The following is a 25,270-nucleotide window of genomic DNA, read 5'->3' on the forward strand; positions in this document are numbered from 1 at the left end:
GATTTCCCTGTCAGCAATTGGTGAGTTTTAGCAACTGCAGAATAAATAGGACCAGATTTGTGTGTTAGGAAAATGGTGCCCACAGTGTGGGCCATAAATTAAAGTGGGAAGATTGGAGACACCAAAGGGTCAGTAACGTCATTTCAGGTAGGAAATGAGGCCTGCCCCAAGTCAATGGTGATGGAGCAAAACAAGAGGAAGTACATGAGGGGCCCCTTAAGAGGGTTAGTTGGCAGGATTTGGTCCCTGATCAAAGACAAGGAAAGATCCAAACTGACTCAGATATCTCACTCCATAACTGGGTGGATCTAAACTGTCAGGTCATGGGGATAGAGCTGAAAATAGTCATTAGGTTTCCATAGCATATGGAGGGGGTGGACAAGAGAAGAGATGGGCACAGTTGGTGAATGAGTCAAGAATACGGGCACCTGGCTGGTTCAGTTGATTAAGCATCTGCCTTTGGCTCAGGTCATGGTCCCAGGATCCTGGGATCGAGCCCCATGTCAGGCTCCCTGCTCAGCAGAGAGCCTGGTTCTCCATCTCCCTCTGCTGCTCCTCTTGTTTGTGTGTGCTCTCTCTCTCTCTGCCAAATAAACAAATACAATTAAAAAAAAAAAAAAGAATAGTGGAAGAATTTGCCAAAGCAACCTTTAATAGTTCCTAGAAAGGCATGGGTGCAGGTTATAGGAACTTACAGAGGCAATGTCACCAAAGAACTTGAACATGAAGGTTCACTGAAGCTTTATTTATAAAGCTGAGACGGAAACAAGCCAGCTATCCATCAACAAATGATTGGATAAACAAATTCTAGTGTATCTGTGCCATGTAATACTACCCAGTGTGGAAGCAGACCATTGGCACATACTATGTCATGAAAGAAGCTCAAGCAGAATATGCTGAGTGCAAGAAGCAAACATGAGTCAAACTCTTACAAGCCGTTCATATAAAATCCGGGAAAATACAAAGTCATCAGTAGTGACAGAGGACAAATGTGTGGTTGCCTGGGGGAGATGGCACACACTGGACTTGAGGAAGGTTTGGGAGGCGATGAATATCTCTGTCATCATCACGGTGATGGCATCATGGGTGCATACAGATATAAAACTCGTCAAAGTTTGCATTTAAATATTTATGTTGTACATCACGTTGACTTCAATAGAGCTGCAGAAATAAGGGCAAAGTGGGGAGCCTGCTGCTCCCCCTGCTTGTGTGTGCTCTCTCTCTCTTTGACAAATAAATAATAACATTTAAAAAAAGAAAGAAACTGTAGTAGAATGAAGGATGCCACCAAGAAAAAGATAGATTAAGGAACTCTTGGATGTGTGTGGATATCCTGAGTGGAAATGGATCCTACGGATGATGGATCTGGGGGTGAATTTATGGTAGGAACATAGACAACCTAGAAAATCAGAAATAAAACCGTCAACTTTAGGGAAACCAAAATTGTACAATGGGGTATGCTCTCTCTTTCCTGGAAATAATATTTTATATGGGTCATAAAATTATAAAAACAATATGAATTAATCCTAAATGTTGTCAGAGGGTTGGAGGAAGAAAATGAAATAAGGGTTTGTATAAGGACGGGGCATAATGCAAAGTCCATGAATGATACATAAAAGTAAAATCCAAGAGATAACAGCAGCAACCCCTTGTTTCAGAACATGGAAGTATCTTACAGAATAAAAAGGAAAACCTTGATAATTATTATTAGTTATTAAAAGGAGATAATTACTAAGTATTAAAAGAAGGCTTTTGGACTTCTATTTAAACTACAAAAAAGTAGTTTTAATTGATTAAAATATATGAAGGGACAGTGTGTAAGGGTTAGTGTCCCAAAAGGAAAAGGAGTATAAGATAGGTGATAAGATTTGCTAATTGGAAAATATTAGATTTAATAAAGCAAAATAAACACTATTTTTTTTAACAACTAATCACCAAAGGCACAGAAGAAGTACAAAACTTTTCTATATCCTCTTGTCCACCTAATATAAAAGAAGTGCTGACTCAGGCTATGATTTGGATGAACCTTGAAAATGCACTAGGAGAAAGAAGTCAAGTATGGAAGATCACACATGGAATGACTCCATTTGTATGAAATTTCCAGAACGGTGAATTATATCTCAATTAAAAAACTATTCAGAGCCTGAGTCTGTCCAGGTGAGGTTATATGAGTAAGAGAAGACAGTGGACGTGTAACTCAAAACCTAGGGACAGCACCTGAGGGACAAAGCAGCTTCTGTGGTCCCCGTGTTTCCAGCTAGCTGGCGGAATGCTCTAGGTGACCAGATAATTGTCCAAGTGCACTCCTCAACCAGTCTGGGTGCACCTTGGTGGATGGTCGGAACTGCAACCACAAAGACCCAGTGGGAAGGTTTCTTAACATTCAGAGGGACTGTGCGTGTGGGTTGGGGTAGTGGAGGAAGATGGGCCTCAGGGTGTTTTCTTTTTCAATGAATTGGCATAAATCTCATACGGTGCAAGGCTCGCTGGAGGGTAAGGGAGTATCTAGGTAGCAGATGCTGCTAGTGTACCTGTGTCCCTCAAGAGGAGGCTTAGATGTATATTTTCATGAACACTGCATTTTATTTCTAATGCACAACCTAGCGCCTAGAGAACAACTTCTTTAAGCAATCCAGAAAACTGCCTGCATTTTCCACCTTGTGTTGTCCACGTGGATAGATGTGAACAGTTGAGGGAATGGGAAGAGGAAAACACAGTGTTTCAGGCAATCCTTGCACCGAAAGTCGACGATGGGAACTTCCTGCTTTGTGCAACTGGACCCCTAAGCTGATTTACTAAGTGGGTTTGACATAAAACAAAAAATAAATAATGGCTGAACTGGAACTTTTTTTCTTTTCTTTTCTTTCTTCTTCTTCTTTTTTTTTTTTTTTAAGGTTTATTTATTTGTTTTCAGAGAGGGAGAGGAGGGGAGGAGCAGGGGCGGCAGAGGGAGAGAGTTTCAAGCAGATTCTGTGCTAAGTGTAGAGCCTGATGCAGGGCTCAGTGTCACGACCCATGAGATCACAACCTGAGCCGAAATCACAAGCCAGGCGATGAACCGACTGAGCTCCCCAGTGCCCCAAACTGGAACTTTTCCAAACCAAGACTGTTACATCTTTGTTGCTTTACCTCAAAGGAGCCCCGTGGTTTGAATTGTTTCTTGTAGACGGTTGCTGTTGCGACATCGGGAGAGGGGGACGGTCCACAGAGTGCCCAGCTCAGACAGACAGTGGTGACATTTTCATGTTATTATCCTTAGTCCTGCTTGCTTCTGACTTCTCTCCTTTTCATATGTGCACACATCCTCTCTGCGCATCTCACTATGCTTGCCGTGCACGTTTTGAGAACAACCCTATAAGCCTGAGTGCCTTTATTTCCAGCAAGATTTCTGTGTGTGTGTCTCTCTGTGGTGTACTGTGTGCAAAGTTAAACCAGTCAGTCACCTTTCCCCAAGTCTCTTTATCTTGGCCTTCCTCCTCAGGGGAAGCACCACTTTTGAAACACACTCATTTATTTTGATCAGTTCAGTGCGCTCCCTTCAGCATAACCGCGAGGAGGAAATGAAGGGTTGCACCTCACTGTTCTGTAGAAGTGTGCCCAAGGTTCACTCTGGGTTGCTCAAAACCTCGTGCCTGTGTTAATAAATGATCCCAGGTGTATAGTTCCAAAGCTGAGTTTATTTTTGCCCCAAGGTCCGTTCGTTTGAGCAAAGTATAAGTGCTTGCTAAGAATTGGCTTTCATATTTTGAAACTACTATTGACACTGTTCCCTTTACTCCTAAACCCACATCCCTACCATGATTCTGGAATATTAGTGCCATATGATTTTCCTGTGCTTAGGAAGGGCTTCTTAGGTGTGAATGATGCTGTTAAAATAGGTTTGGAAAAAGAAACTTCCAGACTTCATCTGTTTTAGGCTCTGTATACAGGTCAGAATTTCCAGATTAAAGAAAAATAGTGCTGTATGCAGGACCCTTGCTATTTGTCATGACTGTAGCTGGAAATCTTCATGAATCCTCCCAACTGTGAGAGCTATTAAGAGTAGGATATTTAGGGGCTCCTGGGTGGCTCAGTGTGTTAAAGCCTTTGTCTTCAGCTTGGGTCATGATCCCAGGGTCCTGGGATCGAGCCCCACATCGGGCTCTCTGCTCGACGGTGAGCTTGCTTCCCCCCTCTCTCTACCTACTTGTGATCTCTGTCAAATAAATAAATAAAATCTTAAAAAAATTTAAAAAAAAGAGTAGAATATTTATTATGCTTGTCAAAAAGTGTCCTGTGACCCAAGCTGGTGTTTCTTATTTTCTGTTGAGCTGATAATCCCCAGACAGGAAGTTGATATCCTTAACTGTTGCATCCTGTTCTTTGCAGTGAGATCAGAAAACTTGTATCAATATCCCAAAGCAGAAAGGTCATTCCTTGCTGTCACGAGTGTGCTGAATCTCTTTCACCTGACAGTTACATGTGTGAACATGGATTTCCTTCCAGTATAGTCTGGTTTCATCTTATATGACCTCTTATTTGGACTTCTCTCCATCGACTTTACAGTAAACATTAACCACATTAATAGAGAGGGATGATATGGTTTCTAAACCATGCTGCAAGCCCCCATCCCCGTACAGAGCAGGCTTTTCCGAGGAAGCAATAGTTGAGCTGTGCCTTCATGAGGTGCCTATAACCTGTGTCAAAGTCAAGGAAAATCCACAAATATCACTGTCCATACATGTCCCCAGGAAGAGAGCCCTTTATTGGTCTGATGTCCGAGTCTCATGCTTTAGCGTGGTGGTTCTTGGCCATGGCTGAATGCAGGAATCCCTTGAAGAATCTTAACAGATTCTGGGTCACTGCTCTAGGGAAGCTAATTTTATGTGTTTGGGTGATGACCTAAGTACCAGGACCCTTGATGCTCTCCCACCCCCCATGGTGAGGTTAGTGAGCAGCCAGTGAGATGCTGAGTGGTTAGTGTAGTTGTGCTTTCAACCCCATAGCTGAGTGAAACAGGACACCTGACATCCTGCAGGACACATGGACAGCACGCACACCCTTGGGCAACTTCTCCAGCACGAGAGTGTTCGGAAATGAAGCCTTCTCTCTGTGCTCGCCTCTCTCACCGTCTTCTGAATCACATTCCTTTGTGAGGAGTTCCATGTAGTCATTCAAAAACCAGGTCTCTGGCTCCAGGCTTTCTCACTGAGCTCCCTGCCTTGTTCCAAATTGCCCCCTTGTTTAAGTCGCGTCCACAGTTCCTGTTGCCCCTGGAATAAAGTCCGAGGCAGAGAGTCTTAGAAGGGGCATCTTCAAGCCTCTCGTGTCTCAGGTTTACCCCTTGTCTCCTCAGTGAGGGCTCCGGTAATGTGGAGAAATCCATACTTCTCCGTGCAACCCATGCTCTGCCACGCACCCGAGCAGGTGCCCTTCCAGCCAGTGACCATCTGTCTGGCGACTTTCTATTCGTACCTCCAGGCTCAGACCCAGAGCTAACTCTTCTGGGAGTCCCTCTCTGAACTCCACGCCGCTGACGCTCTGATGCTGTAAATCCCTCTGGCAAGCCGGGGCTGTGCTCTTTTGAAATTGTCTGCTTTCCCTTCCGCCTCCTGGATGGCATGCAGGCTCCTAGAAGGTTCTTCTCCCTCCTCTGAGCCTGTACATTTCCTCGTCCACACCGAGCCCACTGGTGGGGCCACTTTCTGAAATGCAGCAATCGGGCATGGCATAGCGGAGGTTGCTGGCGATGTGGGGAAGTCGGCAGGAGTCAGATCAAGCAGTTCAGTGGCAAAGGAGGAAATGAGAGAGGTGAAGAAACATGTCAGTCCTGGGTGTGAAACCATCTGGCCCGTGGGACTCACTTGCCACGTGGGACGGGGCCATCTTACAGCTTAGGGCGATAAGGGATGTGGCCAGTGATGAAACCAGTCAGTCAGACAAGGTTAAATATGTCCCATAAATGGTTGAAAAGTAAAAGGGGCATTGCAGTATAAATTCATTTTCATCCGAGCCGTTAAAGTCGGGAAAGGAATTAGGTGGAAATTTTGTTTACGAGGGACAGATGCATCATTCTGTAATGATGCGAGGTAATTTTATATATCATGACACTATGGTCTCCTTTCCAGTTTTTACCTCCATTTACAGCTAGAGGAGGTCCCCGACCATAGCACAGAAGGTGATAGCCCCATTATTTAATCTGCAACAGAAATACTGCCAGTTACCGTCAGTGTCATCGATCCACATAGAACCAGGGAGGGAAATAGGAGTATGATGGCAAACAAACTCCTGGGCACAATTATTTTAAGGCTTTTGCCTATGAATTTCTTCTCCAGAAAGACAGGCTTGGAAATAATTAAACTAGCTTCCATTTCCAGATGCTCATAAGCTTCTAATACCCAGTAAGAACTACCTCTATATTGTATCTCAAGCTTTCAGGGAATAAAATAATGCAGGTGTGTGCTTTGTGTTATGGCTGCTACATAATTATTCTGCAGCTGTTAGAAAGAGCTAAATAATTATTTTTAGTACTGATCCCTCATCTGAGAAATGGAGATAATAATGAGATTTTTTTTTTTTTACTAACTATCCAAAGGGCTTCTTGTAATGATTTAATTTAATACATGTGGAAAAGTATTTGTAAATTATAAAGTATGTGTTAGTAATATTAATTTATTAATGGTTTTGCAAACTGAATGTGTTATTCTGTCAAGGTTGTGTTTTAAAAAGTTTAAAACGATCAATACTTGAGTGCAAATTGAAGTTTACTTAAGCCAAGAAATACTTGTTGAGCCCCTTCTTAGCATAGGCTTTTGGGTGGCTGTTACTGGAGAAGGGAGATAAAAAAATATGTAAGCTCTGTTCTCATTTTCGTAGGTAGGTCTACGAACAAGGACAGAGAACAAAATTGGAAAGTTAGATGTTCTAACTGTTTAAAAAAACAATGCTGTGGTAAAGAAGAGCTTTTTTTCTTTTTATGCTATTTATTTATTTATTTTGGAGAGAGAGAGAGAACACGAGCATGGTTGGGAAGGGGCAGGGGGAGAAGGAGAGAGAGTCCCGCCACAGAGCTCCATCCCATGACCCTGAGATCACCGCCTGAGCTGAAAAGAAGAGTCAGATGCCCAAGTGACTGCCCCACCCAGACGCCCCGAGAAGGGCTTTCTATTTCGAGAATCAAGGGAAGGCATAGCAGCGAACTGGAAATTCTAGGTGGAGATAGTAGCCGAAGAACATTCCAGGCTGAGGGAAGAACAGATGCAAAGCGTAGAAGTGAAAAGCTATCTGACTCTGGAATGGCTGGAGCGTAGGGGGAGAGGGGCTGTTTAAGCCAGTGCCAGATCCCAGAGAGCCTTAAATGCCACAGCGAGCCACTGAAATGTCATGCCACTGAGAAGGTTAAGCGGTTCAACTCTTTGAGCCCAAGAGTGGTAAAATGACAGCAGTGTTGTAGGAACCAGTTTATAATGATAGAATTGAGTCCATGGCATTAAAATGCAAGATTTCAAATTCGGTTTGTGTATGAGTAGTTTTCCTGGGATTCTTGACTGCCAGCATGACCTTCCTTTTCCTTTTCCTTTTCTTTCCTTCCTTCCTTCTGTCCATCCTTCCTTCCTTCCCTCCCTGCCATAGGTCTTTTTTTTACTTTTTCCTTTCTTTTCTTTCTTTTTTTTTTTTTTCTTTTCTTTTTCTTTCTCTTCTTTCAAGTAAAGATAATTGACTCGGACATTAAGAAGAGGCTAATCTGTGAGTATGGTTCTTCTAAAGCGAGTTTGGGTTCGGTTTCTGCCTCTAAAGTTTACTTGCGAGGTAATCTTAGAAAAATTACTCAGCCTGTCGAAGCTTCTATTTTGTTCTAGCAAAATGGAGATTACAAGGCCTTAGTGAGTCACCATCCTAATGGAGCTATCCTTCGCATAATGTCTAGTATGTAGTGAGCCTTGAATTAATAGTAGCTATTATGTTTTTATGATGTGAGTTCACATTGGAATCTAAAAGTAAGTTTTTATAGTTATTATAAAGTATTGAATCATACTGTGGTCAGGAGAATCAGTAGAGTTTTAACCTTTTTTTTTTTTTTTTTTTAAAGAAAACAACCTGTGTTCTCCATTGCTGCAAATCAGAAAATAAGCACATGTCTCAGACAACCTCCGTCCCTGTGGCTCTATTTAAATGCAAATAAGTTAACCACAAGGGCTGCCTCAGAAACCAGGTTCTGCAAATCTGTGCTCACAACACAGGTAGAATTAGATACCCTTTCATGAAGTGGGTAAAGCTCTCTAGATGTTGGGCTGACAGTGATTCTGGCTTTCCTTATTGTAGCAGGTGTCTGTGGAGATCCCGCGCTCTCTCCCACGGGTCAGGGGGCTGAAGGTGGTGGTAGGAAGGCAGGGTCTTTATCGAGGACTAAGGATGGTTGCCAGGGGAACATTACCTTGATAGAGTCTACCCTACTTAGGGGCTGGACTTGATCATGACAGGAGAAGACACTGAATCTCCCATGTGTATTCAGCATACTTCCGGTACTCTGACTTTGAGCATAATACACCGGTGTCACCTGATACCAATACATAGACCTAAATGCCCATCTGGCACTTTCCAGCATGTACGGGTCTCCTCTAGATCTGTGACTGTGACGCACACATCTGGGATCTAGACTCCCTCCCTCCTGATGACAAGACACCTGAGCAGGGCACACTTTAATAGTGGAGGTTTAGAGTAGGTTTCCTGTTTTATTTAAAGCTAAGAAGAGTGGCTCACCCAAAACATCATTCATTTAGGTAGCCAAGGCTGATAAAATGTACCTGGGGACAACAGGACACCTCTGACTCCGGTAACTGAAAAGCCCATCCCCCTTCAGTCTCTGATCTCTGACTTACATGGACGTGTTGCTCACGTGTGTTTCTTTGAACCTGGTCTGTGTTCTGTCACCAAGCATGCTCCTCCTAATGGTGTGTCCTCAGCTGTGTTCATATACTCTTTTAGCTATGTGGGGGAGGGTAAATTTTCCTCAGACCTCTTAAGATTCCCAGCTGGGTGTGAAAATGAAGCCAACAAAGACAGATAAACAGTAGGAAAACATACAAATCTATTTAATATATGTTTTACTTGACATGGAAGCCTTCCTATGGGAATGAAGGCCCAAGAAAACTACTGGAGTTGAGTAGGGTAGGTTTGATGAGGAGTGGAGACATGATACAGGTCAAAGATGAGGAGATGAGTCTAGGAAACTGGGAGAAACATAGCAAGGCCTCTTGGTTAGGGTTCTACTCAGGATCTCTTTGTCTGCAGAGATAAGGATTCTCCTTCCCTATGGTATGAGGAGGACTCCTCTTAGGTGAAGATTTTGCAACCTGTTTGAGGCGACAGGTCAGGGTGACCTTTCTGCTTTTGCTATTTGCCCAGATTGCTGCAGCTTAAAGTATCCCATATGTCCTTTTGAACCGAAGGCACCGTATTTTGGGGTAGTTTTTCCCAAACCCCATCAGCTTCCACAAGGCTGCTCCCAGCCAGGATCTCTGGCCGAGGAAACGGTTTACGTTCCAGTTGTAGGTAGTTCTGGTAACTGTGTTTTCTTGATTCTTTACTACAATTACCGTTATCAGTAATGTTCATTCTGAATCCAGAAACCTTAAAATACATGCGTAGCAGGGGCTTGGGGGTGCATATGAAGATGGAAGAGTGTTTCCACGGCTTTTGTTCAGTGGGTTTGCACAAGTTGTTAGCCCGTTGAAATACTGTCATTCCTGTCAGTACAAAGCTTTGCCCGGGTGCCCCCTGCCTGCTGTCCCAGCTCATTCCTGGGGCCCCTGGATGTCCCCTTGGTCCAGGAGGTCCCCAGAGCCCTACTTGAGCACACGTCCTTTCTGACTGGACAGTGTGCCCTTCAGGTACTGGTTATTAAATATTCTGTGTGTCGCTTTGCTGTGGGTCCCAGTAAACACACGAATTTCACATTCTGGAAGAAGCCTTTCTTCCTTTGTCTCCCAGTTAGAAGGCATATTGTGGAATAGAAAAGGGGGCGGGATCATACATGATTCCAAGACCCCAGCTCTGAGCAAGACCCCTCTCAAGCATGTCTAGACAGAAACAAAATATCTGCAAGGTGAGAAGGGTGTTCTCCAGTGTATAAAGGACTCTCTCCTCCCTCTGGTTGTCTAAATCCTCTTTGGCTTCTGCTCCTTTCTGTCCTCGGTGACTCAAGACACTCTTTAAATAGAATAGTGTCTTCTCAAAATTTTATTTCAAAAACCCAAGGAATTAAAGGGTGAGCAAATTCTACATACTTCTGACTTGCTCCACTACTTTTGTTACGGGGTTCATGAGAAACTTTATTTTTCCTTCTTGAGTACCGTATTTGTCCTACTTGAAACTTCAGAATATGTTTATACCTCAGATAGTGACTGTGATGTAGTAAATTGAATGCTTTCCTGTCACACATGTCATAATCTGTCAGGGTGAACAATTTCCAAGTTCTGCCACTGCTAATTGCCTTTATAGATCAAATTGTTAAATTTGAGTAATAGTTTAATTTTGTGGATGGGAACACCCAAGCATCTACTCTATAAACAGTTTTATTTTGTTGTGAAATGAGTAGATGGGAGAGGAAGTGCTCCTTCTGGAGATTTTTTTTAGCATTTTGTGTGCCCGCATGGTTTCCGTCACTCTTTCATTCTATCAGATGGATCTGTCCACATCACAAATCTCTCACAGTAAAAACAGAGATTGAAAATCCATTTGGAAAATGACATCCTTGAGGAGCACAATTGAATATCCGATAAAACCCAAGCACTTTTGGAATTTGAGCTCTGATCTTCCTCCCCCTCCCTGGGATTCAGGGGAGGAGGCAGGTGTCACTGACGTGCCAGCAGCTGTCTTTGAATCATAAAGTGGGGAGGTATTCAAGAGGCTTAAGGGATGGTGATGTGATCTTGGCCAGGCAAAGACAGGAAGACCTCAGGAATGTTTGAGATTCTGAGAAGGAAACCAGCATTCCCTATCAGCTGAACAAAAACTTATGTAGTTTTATTGTACTATGGGAAATGCTAAACATTAGGGAGGTAACTTGGGTGCTTAGATATGCAAAATATACATGTAAATGGTTGCCTTTTGTCAGATTGCAGATACAGAAGTGGGTGGGTGGAGTGAAGGGACTAGCGGCCTGAAGAAAACAGAGATAAACTGAGCGCGAGTGCTATTTCCTGCTGTGTACATGACACATCCTTTCAAAGACTATCTCGTGTTTCAACTTCTATGCACTTTTTTTTATAGGATTTTTAAAAAAATTTCTTTTCAATGTAACAGTATTCATTGTTTTTGCACCACACTCAGTGCTCCATGCAATACATGCCCTCCCTAATACCCACCACCTGGTTCCCCCAACCTCCCACCCCCTGCCCCTTCAAACCCTCAGGTTGTTTTTCAGAGTCCATAGTCTCTCATGGTTCACCTCCCCTTCCAATTTCCCTCAACTCCCTTCTCCTCTCCATCTCCCCTTGTCCTCCATGCTATTTGTTATGCTTCACAAATAAGTGAAACCATATGATAATCGACTCTCTCTGCTGGACTTATTTGACTCAGCATAATCTCTCCCAGTCCCGTCCATGTTGCTACAAAAATTGGGTATTCATCCTTTCTGATGGAGGCATAATACTTCATAGTGTATATGGACCACATCTTCCTTATCCATTCGTCCGTTGAAGGGCATCTTGGTTCTTTACACAGTTTGGCGACCATGGCCATTGCTGCTATAAACATTGGGGTACAGATGGCCCTTCTTTTCACTCCATCTGTATCTTTGGGGTAAATACCCAGGAGTGCAATGGCAGGGTCATAGGGAAGTTCTATTTTTAATATCTTGAGGAATCTCCACACTGTTCTCCAAAGAGGCTGCACCACCTTGCATTCACACCAACAGTGTTAAGAGGGTTCCCCTTTCTCCACATCCTCTCCAACACATGTTGTTTCCTGTTTTGCTAATTTTGGCCATTCTAACTGGTGTAAGGTGATCTCTCAATGTGGTTTTAATTTGAATCTCCCTGATGGCTAGTGATGATGAACATTTTTTCATGTGTCTGATAGCCATTTGTATGTCTTGATTGGAGAAGTGTCTGTTCATACCTTCTGCCCATTTTTTGATATGATTGCCTGTTTTGTGTGTGTTGAGTTTGAGGAGTTCATTATATATCCTAGATATCAACCTTTTGTCTGTACTGTCATTTGCAAATATCTTCTCCCATTCCGTGTGTTGCCTCTTTGTTTTGTTGACTGATTCCTTTGCTGTACAGAAGCTTTTGAACTTGAAAAATAAAAATAAAACTGGCGACATCACGTTACCTGATTTCAAGCTTTACTACAAAGTTGTGATCACCAAGACAGCATGGTACTGGCATAAAAATAGACACATAGACCAGTGGAACAGAGTAGAGAGCCCAGATATGGACCCTCAACTCTATGGTCAAATAATCTTCGACAAAACAGGAAAAAATATACAGTGGAAAAAAGACAGTCTCTTCAATAAATGGTGCTGGGAAAACTGGACAGCTATATGTAGAAGAATGAAACTCGATCATTCTCTTAAACCGTACACAAAGATAAACTAGAAATGGATAAAAGACCTCAATGTGAGACAGGAATCCATCAGAATCCTAGAGGAGAACATAGGCAGTAACCTCCTCAATATCAGCCACAGCAACTTCTTTCAAGATATGTCTCCAAAGGCAAAGGAAACAAAAGTGAAAATAAACTTTTGGGACTTCATCAAGATCAAAAGCTTCTGCACTTCTATGCACTTTTACCAAAGTGAAACAACTAAAAAACCAATTCAACACTAGTGTCTTTTATTTATGATAACAGAATTTCTAAAGGTGATTTCATGTAGCAGCAGGATGCCTCCCTGTTCTGAAGATGTTACGGCTTTTGTAAAGAAAGGGAAGTACCATTTTATCATGGTGCTGTCTGTGTAGTAAGAACACATTTACATCAGGGCCTAGTATACAGTGAAGTGTTCATATGACACATAAAAAACTTGTATAAATCATACTATCTTCACTTTCTGTGATGGCTTGGATATTTTCTGTTCTATTCCATTTTAAAAAAAAATTGTCACTTGTAATCCACTAACCGGATGCTGTGACATCTTTAATGGACTTCATTGAGCAAGGGGCACACAGAAGATAGAGGAATGGCTTCCTTGGTCCCTTGGACTCACAAGGATGCCAACGTGCCAGGAATTCCCGTTCATCATGGTGACAGTCTTGTTCTTTTAAAAACCTACATCTGGGCCAACTGCTCTGTAGGGTGTCTTCATCTGACCCTCAGCAAGCCTATAGGCTTGCTACCTTCTGGTACAAATCATGAATTATTTTTCTAGGATAAGTTTATATGGTCCCAGGACTTGTGGCTCCAGGGATTTTATACCTGTCCTTCTCATCAGTGTGGAAGTTAGTAAGAATCTGCCCTAGGACCTTGGTATATCAAGGGTGATTTACAAGTCAAGATGTCCTTGGGATCTGACCATACAGAGCTGGTCAGGACAACACACAGGGTTGCTTAATATTCTGTTCCCACAGTGTTTCTCCTACTCAGTGTGGCCCTGGTTGATGTATAGATCAGTCCTTGGGTGTCAAGTACAATGGGTGCCTCAGGAGAGGCAGGGTCTTCATGGCATCATCAAAGCAGAAGAAAATGTATAGAGTCAGGTAGTAAGGACAGAGCATAAGTTCCTAGGAGTTGGAATACATCACAGGACCTTAAGGGCAAATTCAAGGCAGAGGAGTTTGGTAAATGGTGTCATCATAGGCAAGTGAGACATGTTTCATCAAGGGCTGTGAAGACATGGAGGAATGTGCTAAGGGGTAGCTGTGTAGACGTAATCCTCAGCAATGGATTTGGGAGACTCATCATGGCAAGGGCTCTCTGTATCTTAAAATGTCTTGGTGAGCTAGGCTGTGCCTTGAGTTAGGCAGGCTGTCTATCCAGAAATCCAAGCTATTGTACTGATGAAAAAGCCACATTATCTGCCTAAACTTAGGTTCCTACCAAAGTGTCTGGGTTCTCTGGGGGCCCTGTGAGTCTGCCCCTCAAGAGTGGGGGTAAGTATAGCAGTCCTTCAATACTGCTCTTCTCCCCTCAGTGACATGATGGTCCTTGGGATTGGGGTGAGGACCTCTTGAACCACATGCTGCATCTTGACTGAGGGACTATGTCTTGGCTATTTCTGTAGGTTCAGTGCCAAGTGCACTGTCTCATTCATAGCAAGCACCTATAAATGATACTGGTTGAAATTAATGAATGACCAAACCCCGAACAAGGGTGTGTCTCTCATGTGGACTTGGAGTTCAGTCTTCATGAGAGAGTATTTTATGGCTTAATTTGAGCAGCCTTGGAGCCTTGTTGTCCCCCCTAAGAAATGTAAGAAAGAACTTGTTATAAATAAGGGATGTCCTGAGTAGAAGGCAAGGCATGGCATTGATGTAGAAATAATCTGTAGTAGAGAGATGTATATCCCAGATGTCCATTTGGTTGGGACAAGATGGTGGTGGTGTGAAGGGAAGCTGTTAGAAAAAGTGTTCCAGGCTTTGATTTATTCTTTTGATGTTCTGGTTAATTTGTGAATGGTGCTGTGAGGAAAAGTTAATTTTCGTTTAGAGGTTAGGAAGGAGAGTCAGCAAAAATTGTAACCCTAGTGAGGTTAAATATTAACTGAGAAAATGTTTTATAAAAGAACATGCCCTCTCAATAATTATTGATCTGTGAGAGCAAAACGCCAATTTGTGGAAACCTACATGGAGTACGAATACTGTCAGTTGTTAGTAAAGCACTAGTTCTGTGATGAAATGCATGCTGACGTGGACCGGTAAAGAGAATGAGAAAACTCCCATTTACAGATGTGATCATTTTCTCCCCAGCAGATTTCACCAAAGACTTCAGATTACTATCCTTGATTGCAACATGGAAAGTTGTATGTTCCTTTTATGACTAGCTGTCAGTCTCTCTTGTAGCCGTAGGTAATCTTAGTCCACACATCTTTAATGGGCAGTTTTACCAAATAGAGAAGTCTTGGACCAAGAATACTTTGTTTCTTGCCTACCTCACTGGCATGTTTTTTGACTTACTGAGCTGTCTGGTGATCTTACTTTTCATTAAGAGCTCTCATCTTTGAAATAAATCTGAGCCATCAGGGAGAAGGAAGAATTTCCTTTGAAGATGTTGCCGATGGGCGATTCAAAATGGCAGATGCCAGCATTTCTAAGAAAATTGTTCTACCTGATTCCTGATTCCTGATTGTTCTACCTGATTCCTGAAAATTGTTCTACCTGTTCTGATGTCCTACTCATCCTCTAAGATAAAACTGTCCTCTGAACAAATGAGGCAGGAATCATGACTCAAGACTCCTACTGTTCTTAACTTACTCATTTCCTGTTCAAAGCCTTTGTGAGAGGTCCCCAGTCATGTAAAGGTGGTTCTTACTTGCTGTAGCTATCTTTCTAATCAATAACCATTATCATTAGTGGTCTCTCTTATGTATGCCTTAATCATTAAGACAGCGTCAGTTAATAAATGTTCCATGCTCTAATAAAGACTGAAGGAGGGCCACTTGTCTAGCTCAGTGGGTGAAGCATCTGCCTTCAGCTCAGGTCATCATTGCAGGGTCCTAGGATTAAGCCCCACATGGGGCTCCCTGCTCAGTGGGAAGCCTGCTTCTCCCTCTGCCTCTGTCTGCTTCTCCCCCTGCTTCGATGCTCTCTCTCTCTCTCTCAAATAAATAAAGAAAATCTTTAAAAAATATAAAGACAGAAGAATTAATCCAATCTTAAACTCAAGTATAAAGGGTCCTAATTGACATTAATTTCTGACTGAGGTAATTTAGGCGAAAATTTACTTAAGAATGGTACATTGTGTATTAGTTCCTAATAACAGAGATTCGGTTATAAATTACATGTCGCAGTGGGGGCCGGAAAATAAAACCAGCAGCTAAGACACAGCTTCTTTGATATCAGTAGTGGGGTCTGATCTTAAAAACTATAGAGGAGTCCTGCGAATTCACAGGGAGCACCTACCAAGTCCTCCAAGTGCCACCTTCCATGTCGGGCTGAGTCAGCAAGTATGCGGAGGTTGTTAAAAAGTCTAAATGGACATTTACATGTTAGGGTTGAATTCTGAGAAACCAGAGACTTACAGATTAACAACCAAAGCCCCACCCCTTCTTTCTAGTAGCAGAGAGAAGACTGGCTTTTCCCAGCTCACCAGTTCCCACCTTGGGGGTCACAGATTGCTTCCATGGCGATACGCCATCCCTTCTCTTCCTGGTTCTTACTCTTCTCCCTAGTTCAACAATGGAAGGGTCTGGACCTTTATCAAGGTTCTATATTGCATGCCTTCCTTGTGCCAGCGAATCCATGGATAGCATCTAAGATCTCCTAAACCCTTTGCATGCTGGGTATTGAGGGAGGAGTCCAGAGAGCAAATCACAAAAGAAAGATCCTTTCTGATCTTGAAGGTGTGAAAGAAGGCCTGTCTCTCTGTGGTTGTGCACCCGCAGTTAGGAAGGCAGAGAAGCAGCACACACAACGGGAACTGGGCAGAAAGTGGGTGAGGTAGAGGCACGTGCTCAGAGTGGTCTGGAAAGACCTTGTTTAGACCCAATAATGAGAACAAGACCATGACAAGGACCTCGAGGAGAGTGTTCTAGACAGGCTCTCTTGAATGCAGAGCTCTGGGGATGGGTCCAGTTTGATGAGTCCAAGACACGGGGGGAAAACCAGAGTTTTTGACCCTGAACCCGTGTGGGTGAGATTGGGAAGGGATGAAAACTGGAAGGCAGGTGGGAGCCAGGATGCAGAGAACTTTACAGACCATCATAAGTAGTTGATGATTTTAACGGCAGCAAGAAGCCACTGGAAGATTTTCAGCCATAGAGTGATTTCAGTAGATAGGCTCTTTGCAAGGTCACTTAGGTTGCAGAGAGAAGAACAGATAGAGTAGGGGGAGGTGAGGTGAGGGCTGAAGCAGGGAAGCCAGATGGGGGATGTTACAAAAATCCAAGATGTGGTCCTGGCTTCGACTGGGGCATCAACCGTGGAAACGATGAGAGACGGTGGGGCTTGGCACTCCTATGGAAGGTAGGCGCTTTACTAATGGATGGAGGATGGGCGGTGCTAGAAAGCTGGGGATTCAGGAGGGCTACTTCAGTCCTGAGATTACTGTTTTCAAGACTTTATTCTATCTCCACTGCTGTCTTAGACACTGAGGGTGTGACAAGGTGCGCAAAACCAGACGCAATCCTTGCCCTCAGTCACATTTAAAATCTGGTGAAAAACAGTATTAAAAATAATCCTGGGGATGTCTGCGTGGCTCACTTGGTGAAACGTCTGCCTTCAGGTCAGGTCATGATCTCAGGGTCCTGGGATCAAGCCCCAGGTCGGGCTCCCTGCTCAGCGGGGAGTCTGCTTCTCCCTCTCCCACTCCCCCGGCTCTCTCATGGGGCTCTCTCTCTCCCCCTCAAATGAATAAATAAAAAATCATTTTTAAAAAACCCTAATCCTACAAATAAACACCCACAAGCTCAGCAAAGAGCAGTGCAGTAAAGCTGTGTCTTTGTAAAATCACGGAGTGGGGGAGCTGGTGCAGCCAGGGTGTGTCCGGGGAGGCTAGAATGGGAAAGACAAGTAGCCTGCAAGGAGGCCAGAAGCAGCAGGGCTGGGGGGAGGGAGGGAGGGTGCTCGCGCCTGGTGGGAGGAAGGGAGCGTGGTATGGGTGAGAAATGGACCCAAGGGGTGGGGGGTGCAGTGCGGCTGCAGGACAAAGTGAGCAGGAGCGAGAAGAGGTGGGAAAGGGGGACACTGAGCAGACTGTGTATGGACCTGCAGGCAGCGTGTAGGAGTTTGGCTTTTCTCCTAATGACCATGGAAACCTTTAAAGGAACCTGCCTAATTGCTCAGGTTTCCACTCCTAAATGCCCCATTTTTCTCCGATTTAATTTGAAATGAGAAAATGGCAGAGCTGGCAAGTGACCTTCAGAAAACAATGAAACCGCTGGTATTTGAGGAACGTGGTTAGACTCTCGAAGAATCGGCACGCATGATCATCTTCCCCGTGGGTGCAACTGAACGTTTCGGATGGCAGAGTCAGGAGTCCTGGTGTGACGGCACTGTGGACGTCTGCTTTTGCAAACTTGTACCACCTCTGGCCGCCATTCCCTCGGCTCATTCCCGGACGCTGGACTCTCCCCTCACCTCTCCGATGAGACCGATGAGACCAAGAAGTTGCTGGCAAGCTCTGAACTCTCGGATCAGGCGAAGCCAGAGCTGCTGGGAGCAGCTGGGAGCCAGGACCAGTTGGGATGGAGCCCCCATGGAGTCTGGGGTGGGTGACAGCATTGCTGTGTCCCAGGGAGCTCCAAAGCATAGCTGCGTGAGATGAAAACCATCTTATTGTGCTCATTATGTTCTGTGGGGAAGGAATTTGGCCAACTACGGTGGGTTGTCTCTGTTCCGTGACATTTGGGACTAAGTAGGGACAGTTAAATGCTGAGACCCGACCCAGCTGGGAGTCTCCTGCATCCATGTGGCTCTCTGCCGACTGCAGTGACTGAGGTGACTCAGGCCTTTGCAAAGATGACCCCAGAGCCATTCAGCATCGCTTCCACACAGGCTGTTGTCACAGAAGAGCTGCTGAGGCCTCCCTGTTTCAAGGAGAAGGAAATCAGATGCCAGCTGCTCAGGGGAGCACAGCCCTGGAGAGCCTGGGGAACGGACACCCTCCAGCGGCCATGTTTGGGAAATGCATCTCGTCAGACCATCACAAAGCTGGAAGAGGCCCTCAAGGTCCCCCTTGGGCATCCTTGGAGCCCACCCCCCTCGTTTCTTCCGCAGTGCCTCGGCCCATGCTCAGACCGCCTCTGCTGATGGGTGCTCCCGGCATGCTGTGTTCTGCCCACCGTTCCACCTCGAAGCTGCTTGGACCTGTACCACTGCCCGCTGACCCTGCAGTGCCTGCTGAAACCCTGGATCTCTTTGTACTTGCTCTGGACAGTCTCCCGGGGAGGCTGCCTCCCTCTGCTTTACCATAGTGCCGCACAGATTTGAAGACCACTGGCCTGACTTGAGACTTCCCTCTTCACGGTCTTGCCCCCTCACTTTTATCTGCCCTTCTTCCACAGCCAGCCCTGCTCTGACCCTTCAGAGACTGCTTGGGTTGGTCCATGAGGTAGATACCCTGTTGGGTGCATCTGCAGGCTTTCCTTCCCATTTTCCCACTGTAAGAGGTTTGCTTTCATCTGAGTGGTTTCCTTGAAGGCATCACGGAGTGATCTGGAGAAGCAAAAACCATTTGGAGTATTCAGGTTCGTCTTGCCAAGCATTCATTAAAGAATGGAAGTGCAACTCAAAGGAGACCTGTGGGGACAGTTGGCAGGGGTTCTGGATGAGAGGCTGCCCTTCTCTGCCTGCGACCCCTTTGCGAGGCCTGGAGCAGCGGACCCATCTTGTGAGGGCAAACCAGCGGAAGAAGGGTGGGAGCCCTTGCTCTGTGGGGGCACTCGGTGTCCTTCCCATGTAAGCCATTGACTTGAGGAGTGTTTAGAGAACACCCAGGTGCTCTTCTCAGTCCGAGGGAACAGCAGGGAATGTAAAAGTTCCTTCATGGAACTGATGCTCCGGAAGAGGAGACGGTTGAGGCTAACGCACATGGGGCTGATGCATTCCACCAGCTCCCAGGCTTGCTTTTCCCTTTCCCTGGACCCTCCTCTCTATCCAGAGGCTGACATGAATGGGAGGGCTCCCCTGTCCATTTTAAGCTGACCTCAGCCAATGGGGAGCCCCAGATGGATACCAGAGGGTAGAGAAGAGAGAGGTCAGGCTCCCTCTGAACTAGGCTGGGTATGGCAGGGGAGACTTCCTTCTCAATAGCCACTGCCCCAGCTCTCAGCAGGGTCTGTTAATCCTCCTCTCAGATTCCTTAACCTTCAGCCTTCCTTGATGCCCACACTCCTGTCATTCAGCCCTCTGCAAACCTTCCTGTCCTGAGATAGCTCCTCCTGAGCTCTCAAGGGTGCAGGGACATCTCAGGCACTGGAAGAGCCTGTGCATGGGTCCTGAGATGGGTCTGGGTGTTCAGGGAACATCAGGAAAAGGGGTGTGAAGAGAACAGACATAATGCAAGGGAGGGAGGTGGGTGGTGAGGTCCATGAAATGACAAAGCAGAAGCCATTAGTACCTTGCAACCTCTGTGGGGCTTCAGTGCCCATGGGCACAGAGGGTCCCCTGCAGGGGTGTGAGCGCAGGAGCAGCAGGTGCTGACTGGGTGTTTAAGAATTGCCTGCCTGCTAGGTGGGAAGGGGGACCTACAGGGTCAGGTAGGACAGATATCCCAGTCAGGAGGGGACTGCATGGACTGGGCAGGAGAACATGGCATCCGTGGCAGCAGATGGAAGAGTCACTGAGTTCTGGATGTATCCTGAAGGTGGACCAGCGGGACTGCTGAAAGTGGTGGGCCAGGGAGACAGAGGAGTTCAGTATGACTGCAAGATGACTGGCCAAGTACAGGAAGGATGCAGTTGGTGTCGCTGACACAGGGAAGGCATGGGAGAGGCAGGGCTAGAAGAAGGAGGTTAAGAGCTCAGTTTCATACATATGAAGCTTAAAGTCTGTGGGAGACTGTGTTTCCATAGCCCTGATGCATACCATCTTCTTGGGTTCACTCCTTTGTGCAGTCCCCCTCCTCTTGCATCAGGACTGACCCTGGGACCTGCTTGAATTCATTAGATACACAAGTCTGAGCCTTGGGAAAGCCTGGCACCTTCTGCTTTGGCACCCTTGGAAGCCAGCTGCCATATAAGGAAGTGACTGTCCCCCAGACCACCCTGCGTTGAAGGAGACTGGGCAACCCAATAGAAGGAGGCCCGTGTGGAGGAGAATAGAACTGACAGTCATGGGTGTGAGACAAGCACCAAATGCTCACCCCAAAAGTGAGGCATTAGACTGATCCAAGCTGACACCGAGGGAAGTCAAAGAGTCATCTAGCACAGAGTATCAAGAAAAATAATAAATTGCTATTTCAGATCCAGAAAACCACAAGAGATTTAGTGCAAACATTCGCAATGGGGGGTAGTTTTGCCCCCAGCAAGGTAATTGACAATGTCTTGTGACATTTTTGGTTGCCACAACTGGGATTGGCATCTAGTGGGTAGAGGCCACAGAAGCCACTAAACATCCTACAGCTCGAACTGAATGTCCAGGATGGCTCCCAGCAACAGAGAATTGTATGCATCCAAATGTCAGTGGTGGTATGCCTGAGAAACCCTTGCCTTCATACTTTTTAATATGGTACTGATAATTTTGGCTTTCTGAAAGGAAATGACAATCATATGAGTGGGAATATGTTTTTAAGGAGGAGAAAGTAAGAAGAATGACTCAGACTAGTTAAGGATTCTTGCAAGATTGGTGTTTTTTATTTGCATTTTTCTACTTTTTCCAAAGTAATAGTATTTCTGCTACTATTATGTGGGCATAATAAGCTACTAATTCTCAGAGAGGCTTTCTGCCGCTCAGTAAGCTGCAACTTGTCTTTCTTTCTTTCTCTCTTTCTTTCTTTCTTTCTGTCTGTCTATCTTTGATAGAGATCACAAGTAGGCAGAGAGACAGGCAGAGAAGGAGGGGGGAGCAGGCTCCCCACTGAGCCGAGAGCCCCATGCAGGGCTCAATCCCAGCACCCTGAGATCACGACCTGAGCCGAAGGCAGAGGTTTAACCCACTGAGCCACCCAGGTGCCCCCCTCATACTTCTGTTGGGGCTGAAGAATCTCCTCCATGGGGAAGCCCTGGGAACAGAGTGAGACAATACAACAGATAGCACAGAAGCCCTACTGACATAAAATACAGCATTTGCACACTGGATTGTCTGAGGAGTTTTGAGAGGTTTTGGATGAGGAAACAAGTGAGAAATATGACAAAGACTGAGGTAAATGGAACTAATATAAAACTCTTGTTACCAATGATAAAAATATAGACATGGGAATGTGGCTTAGGTGTCAGAACAGCCTTACTGAGCTGGGTGTATCTGAGTGGATATTTTTGCCCTGGGGCAGAGGCCCAGCAGAGGCAGCTTCACTCTGCTTTCCCTGGAGAAGACACAGAGAATGTCAGCCTCTGTGGGGAGCTCACCCCCACTTGACAGAGACTAGAGGCTGAGGCGAGCATATCTAGTTGAGGACTTGCAAATGCTCTCTGGTGTAGCGTGGGGAAGGAAAGAGAGAGGTCCTGGATTTTATTAATGGAGCTGCATTCATGGCAAGTGGGGAAAGATGCTCCAGCCTTTCCCCCTACCCTACTAGTACAGATTGTAACTCCTCCTATGTCTGCTTTAGCTACTACCCATGCTAATACAGTAGCTACTGGCCATGTGTGAGCTACTGACCTTAAATGTTCAGTTTCTTAATCACACTAGCCACATTTTACTACTCAGAAGACACTTGTGGCTAGAGGGGGCTGTACTGGACATGTGGCTGTCAACAATTTGCACCCTTGGAGAGAAAGATCCAGCAGATGGTACTGCTCTGAGATTTTTGTATCTCATCTTTGTATCATCAGTGCCTATAGCCAGGCTGACTCAGAGGCACACAGAGATGTTTGTGGAATTGATACAGGAAAGAAGACTCTTGTGATTATTGCTTTTCACACCAGCATGTCCTAAAGATCTTTCCTTTTCCAAATAGCAAGGAGTGACATGACAATGGAGCATGGGTATCTTGTTAAATGAAATAGATCAGTTGAAAAATATGCATTTTATAATCCTATTTTTAAAACTTGTTATGAATTTAAGAAAAAAGGTAAGATTAGGTAGTATGTTAATTTTCTAGATAAGCAAAGGAAGATATGGTTGTTCTCAATGTCAAGTACTAAAAAAAGGTGGTGTTAACAGTAAATAGACATGGTTTTAAAATAAAAGGACAAATCACAGCTGTTGGACTCGTGGCTACTGCATGCAAACCATGAAATCTGTTTCATAAGGAGTGTGTAAAGTAATGTTTTCTTTCCCCCAAAATGGCTCCCTTGCTAAGCTGCAGAGAAGAATGTGGCCAGATGGCACAGTCTCATTTTTCTGTTACATCTCCTGACCCAGCAATATACGTTTTTTCCCATGTCGCCTTAGAGAAATTACTTTTGTTCATTGCAGAAGTAATCTTTACACTGGGGATGGACCCAATAACTGTGACTACATCCCAGCACCGACTGTGATCATCCTCTTGTCGCCTTACCTTCTTCCTCGTTTGCTAGTTGATGAGCTCACAGCTGCTGGACCAGAGTTCCGTCCATAAAATGAAGACATTCCATCCGACAGGGCCAAATCTAAATTACCAAACTAAGAATATTAAAGCATGAAGCTGTGCCTTAAAAAGTAGCTAGGGCCATCTAACCCACACCAAAAATCATGCTTGTTTCAGAATAAAAGCTTGAAATGCCACCGTAATTTCTCAAGAAAAAGAAATCTTATCAATCATTACAAGAATACTAAAAATGAAAAGGACAAATAAAATAGTACAGATAGACCAGTTTATCAGCTCCGCTGTGTCATGTTAGTTGATGGAAGAAAAGACTATATTTATTTATTTATTTATTTATTTGACAGAGAGAGAGAGAGAGAGAGATCACAAGTAGGCAGAGCAGCAGGCAGAGATAGAGAGGGAAGCAGGCTCCCCGCCAAGCAGAGAGCCCGATGCAGGGCTTGATCCCAGGACCCTGAGATCAGGACCTGAGCTGAAGACAGGGGCTTAACCACTGAGCCACCCAGGCTCCCCAGAAAGGAATATTTTATCCAACAATTAAAATAAATGAATGTAAAGAGCTGAATATAATCGTCTAGAAAAAAAATAGCATTAACAAAATAGTTTTAAACATGAGCGTGATAAAAATTCTCTGTAATTACTTCATTCATTGACTCTTACTCATTCTTAAATCATAATGGATTCTGGGCTTGGGTAAAATTCCACGGGGATGAATGAGTTCCTGCAGGGCTGATATTTGAAGAGATGGATGGAGCTTTTGTTATAGTATTCCCTTCTTAATGTTGTTTATTTATTTTTTTTCTGTTGCTGTTTCTGTTTTTTAGACCCACTATGAGAACGGGGAGTATATCATCAGACAAGGTGCGAGAGGGGACACCTTCTTTATCATCAGCAAAGGAACGGTAAGCCCCTGCAGCACGAGAGCATACACAGTGGGGCAGGGGGCCTGGGGTGCATCAGTCACCCCCAGAGATGCACACGGTCTTGAGAGAGAAATATTTGACAATGGATCTCCCAAAAATGATGCCAGAGGAAGAAAAACTGTAACTCTGAAGGCCAGAGAAGAGCTTGTGTTCTGTAATTTAATAACCATGGCCCTAGACGCTGCTGCTATGTCTGCATAAATGGGAAGATTTCCATAATTTCTATAATTCAACAAGAAAAAGACTAAGGTCGCTTTAAAATTCCTCCGCAGTAAAAGAAAAACCAAAATCCAAAAAAATTCCCTCTAGTGATTAGGAGCCGGAACATTGCTATCTTGAAACACCCGGGCTTTGAAATCATGTAGCCCAAGTGTGAATCCCACTAGAAAATTTACCAGTCTCAGTGTCCCTAGCCAAGTTGCTTAGCACTCTGATGACAAAAAGGTATAAAGACACTGATGTTTTATTGTGTCTTCATAAAGAAATATTGAGTTTATACTGAGAAACTATTAGAAGCCTTAAATTATAAGGGGAGGGATACGTAGGGACTGGACCCAGGGATAGGAATGAAAAATCATAATTTATCCACTTGTATTATTTTTCAGTTATCAGTATTCTAAATCTTTTAACTTTTATTTAAAAATGAAATAATTAGGTGAATTGGAAAATGGAGACTTGTGTAGATGAATACTCTAATACTCCAACAAATACCTTTCATTTCTTGCAACAGTGAAGTCACAATTATTTTTGTGTTTAAATGTCCTTGCCCTATGACTAATGACTAGAACCTACTTTGCTTCACCATAAGTCATGCTTAAGAGGAATTTGGATCTACTAAGCCCATGAAGCAATAGGAAAGGAAATGCCAGTGGAAGGGGATTTATATAGCAGTTTCATTCCTATAATTGTTACTTTGAAATTTAAGTTTAGGAACACCTGGCTGGCTCTATTGAGCATGTGACTCTTGATCTCAGTGTCCTGAGTTCAAGCCCAATGTTGGGTGTAGAGATAACTTAAAAGGTAAATAAATAAAAATGTTGAAGAGTTTTTGAAAATTTAACTAAACTTCTTTCTTCTAACTTAAC

General features: G+C 44.4%; 1 protein-coding gene across 2 annotated transcripts in view; it reads left to right on the plus strand.

Annotated features, from left to right (window-relative positions):
• Positions 1 to 25,270, plus strand: part of PRKG1 (protein kinase cGMP-dependent 1) — a 1,242,789-nt gene that overhangs the window by 995,776 nt on the left and 221,743 nt on the right. For both annotated transcript variants that reach the window (XM_032312294.1, XM_032312293.1), the window contains exon 6: positions 24,087 to 24,164. In XM_032312294.1, the coding sequence (XP_032168185.1) occupies positions 24,087 to 24,164 (78 nt within the window). The remainder of the gene's footprint in view (positions 1 to 24,086; positions 24,165 to 25,270) is intronic.

This window comes from Mustela erminea, chromosome 14, assembly GCF_009829155.1.
Source record: "Mustela erminea isolate mMusErm1 chromosome 14, mMusErm1.Pri, whole genome shotgun sequence".
Lineage (NCBI taxonomy): Eukaryota > Metazoa > Chordata > Mammalia > Carnivora > Mustelidae > Mustela > Mustela erminea.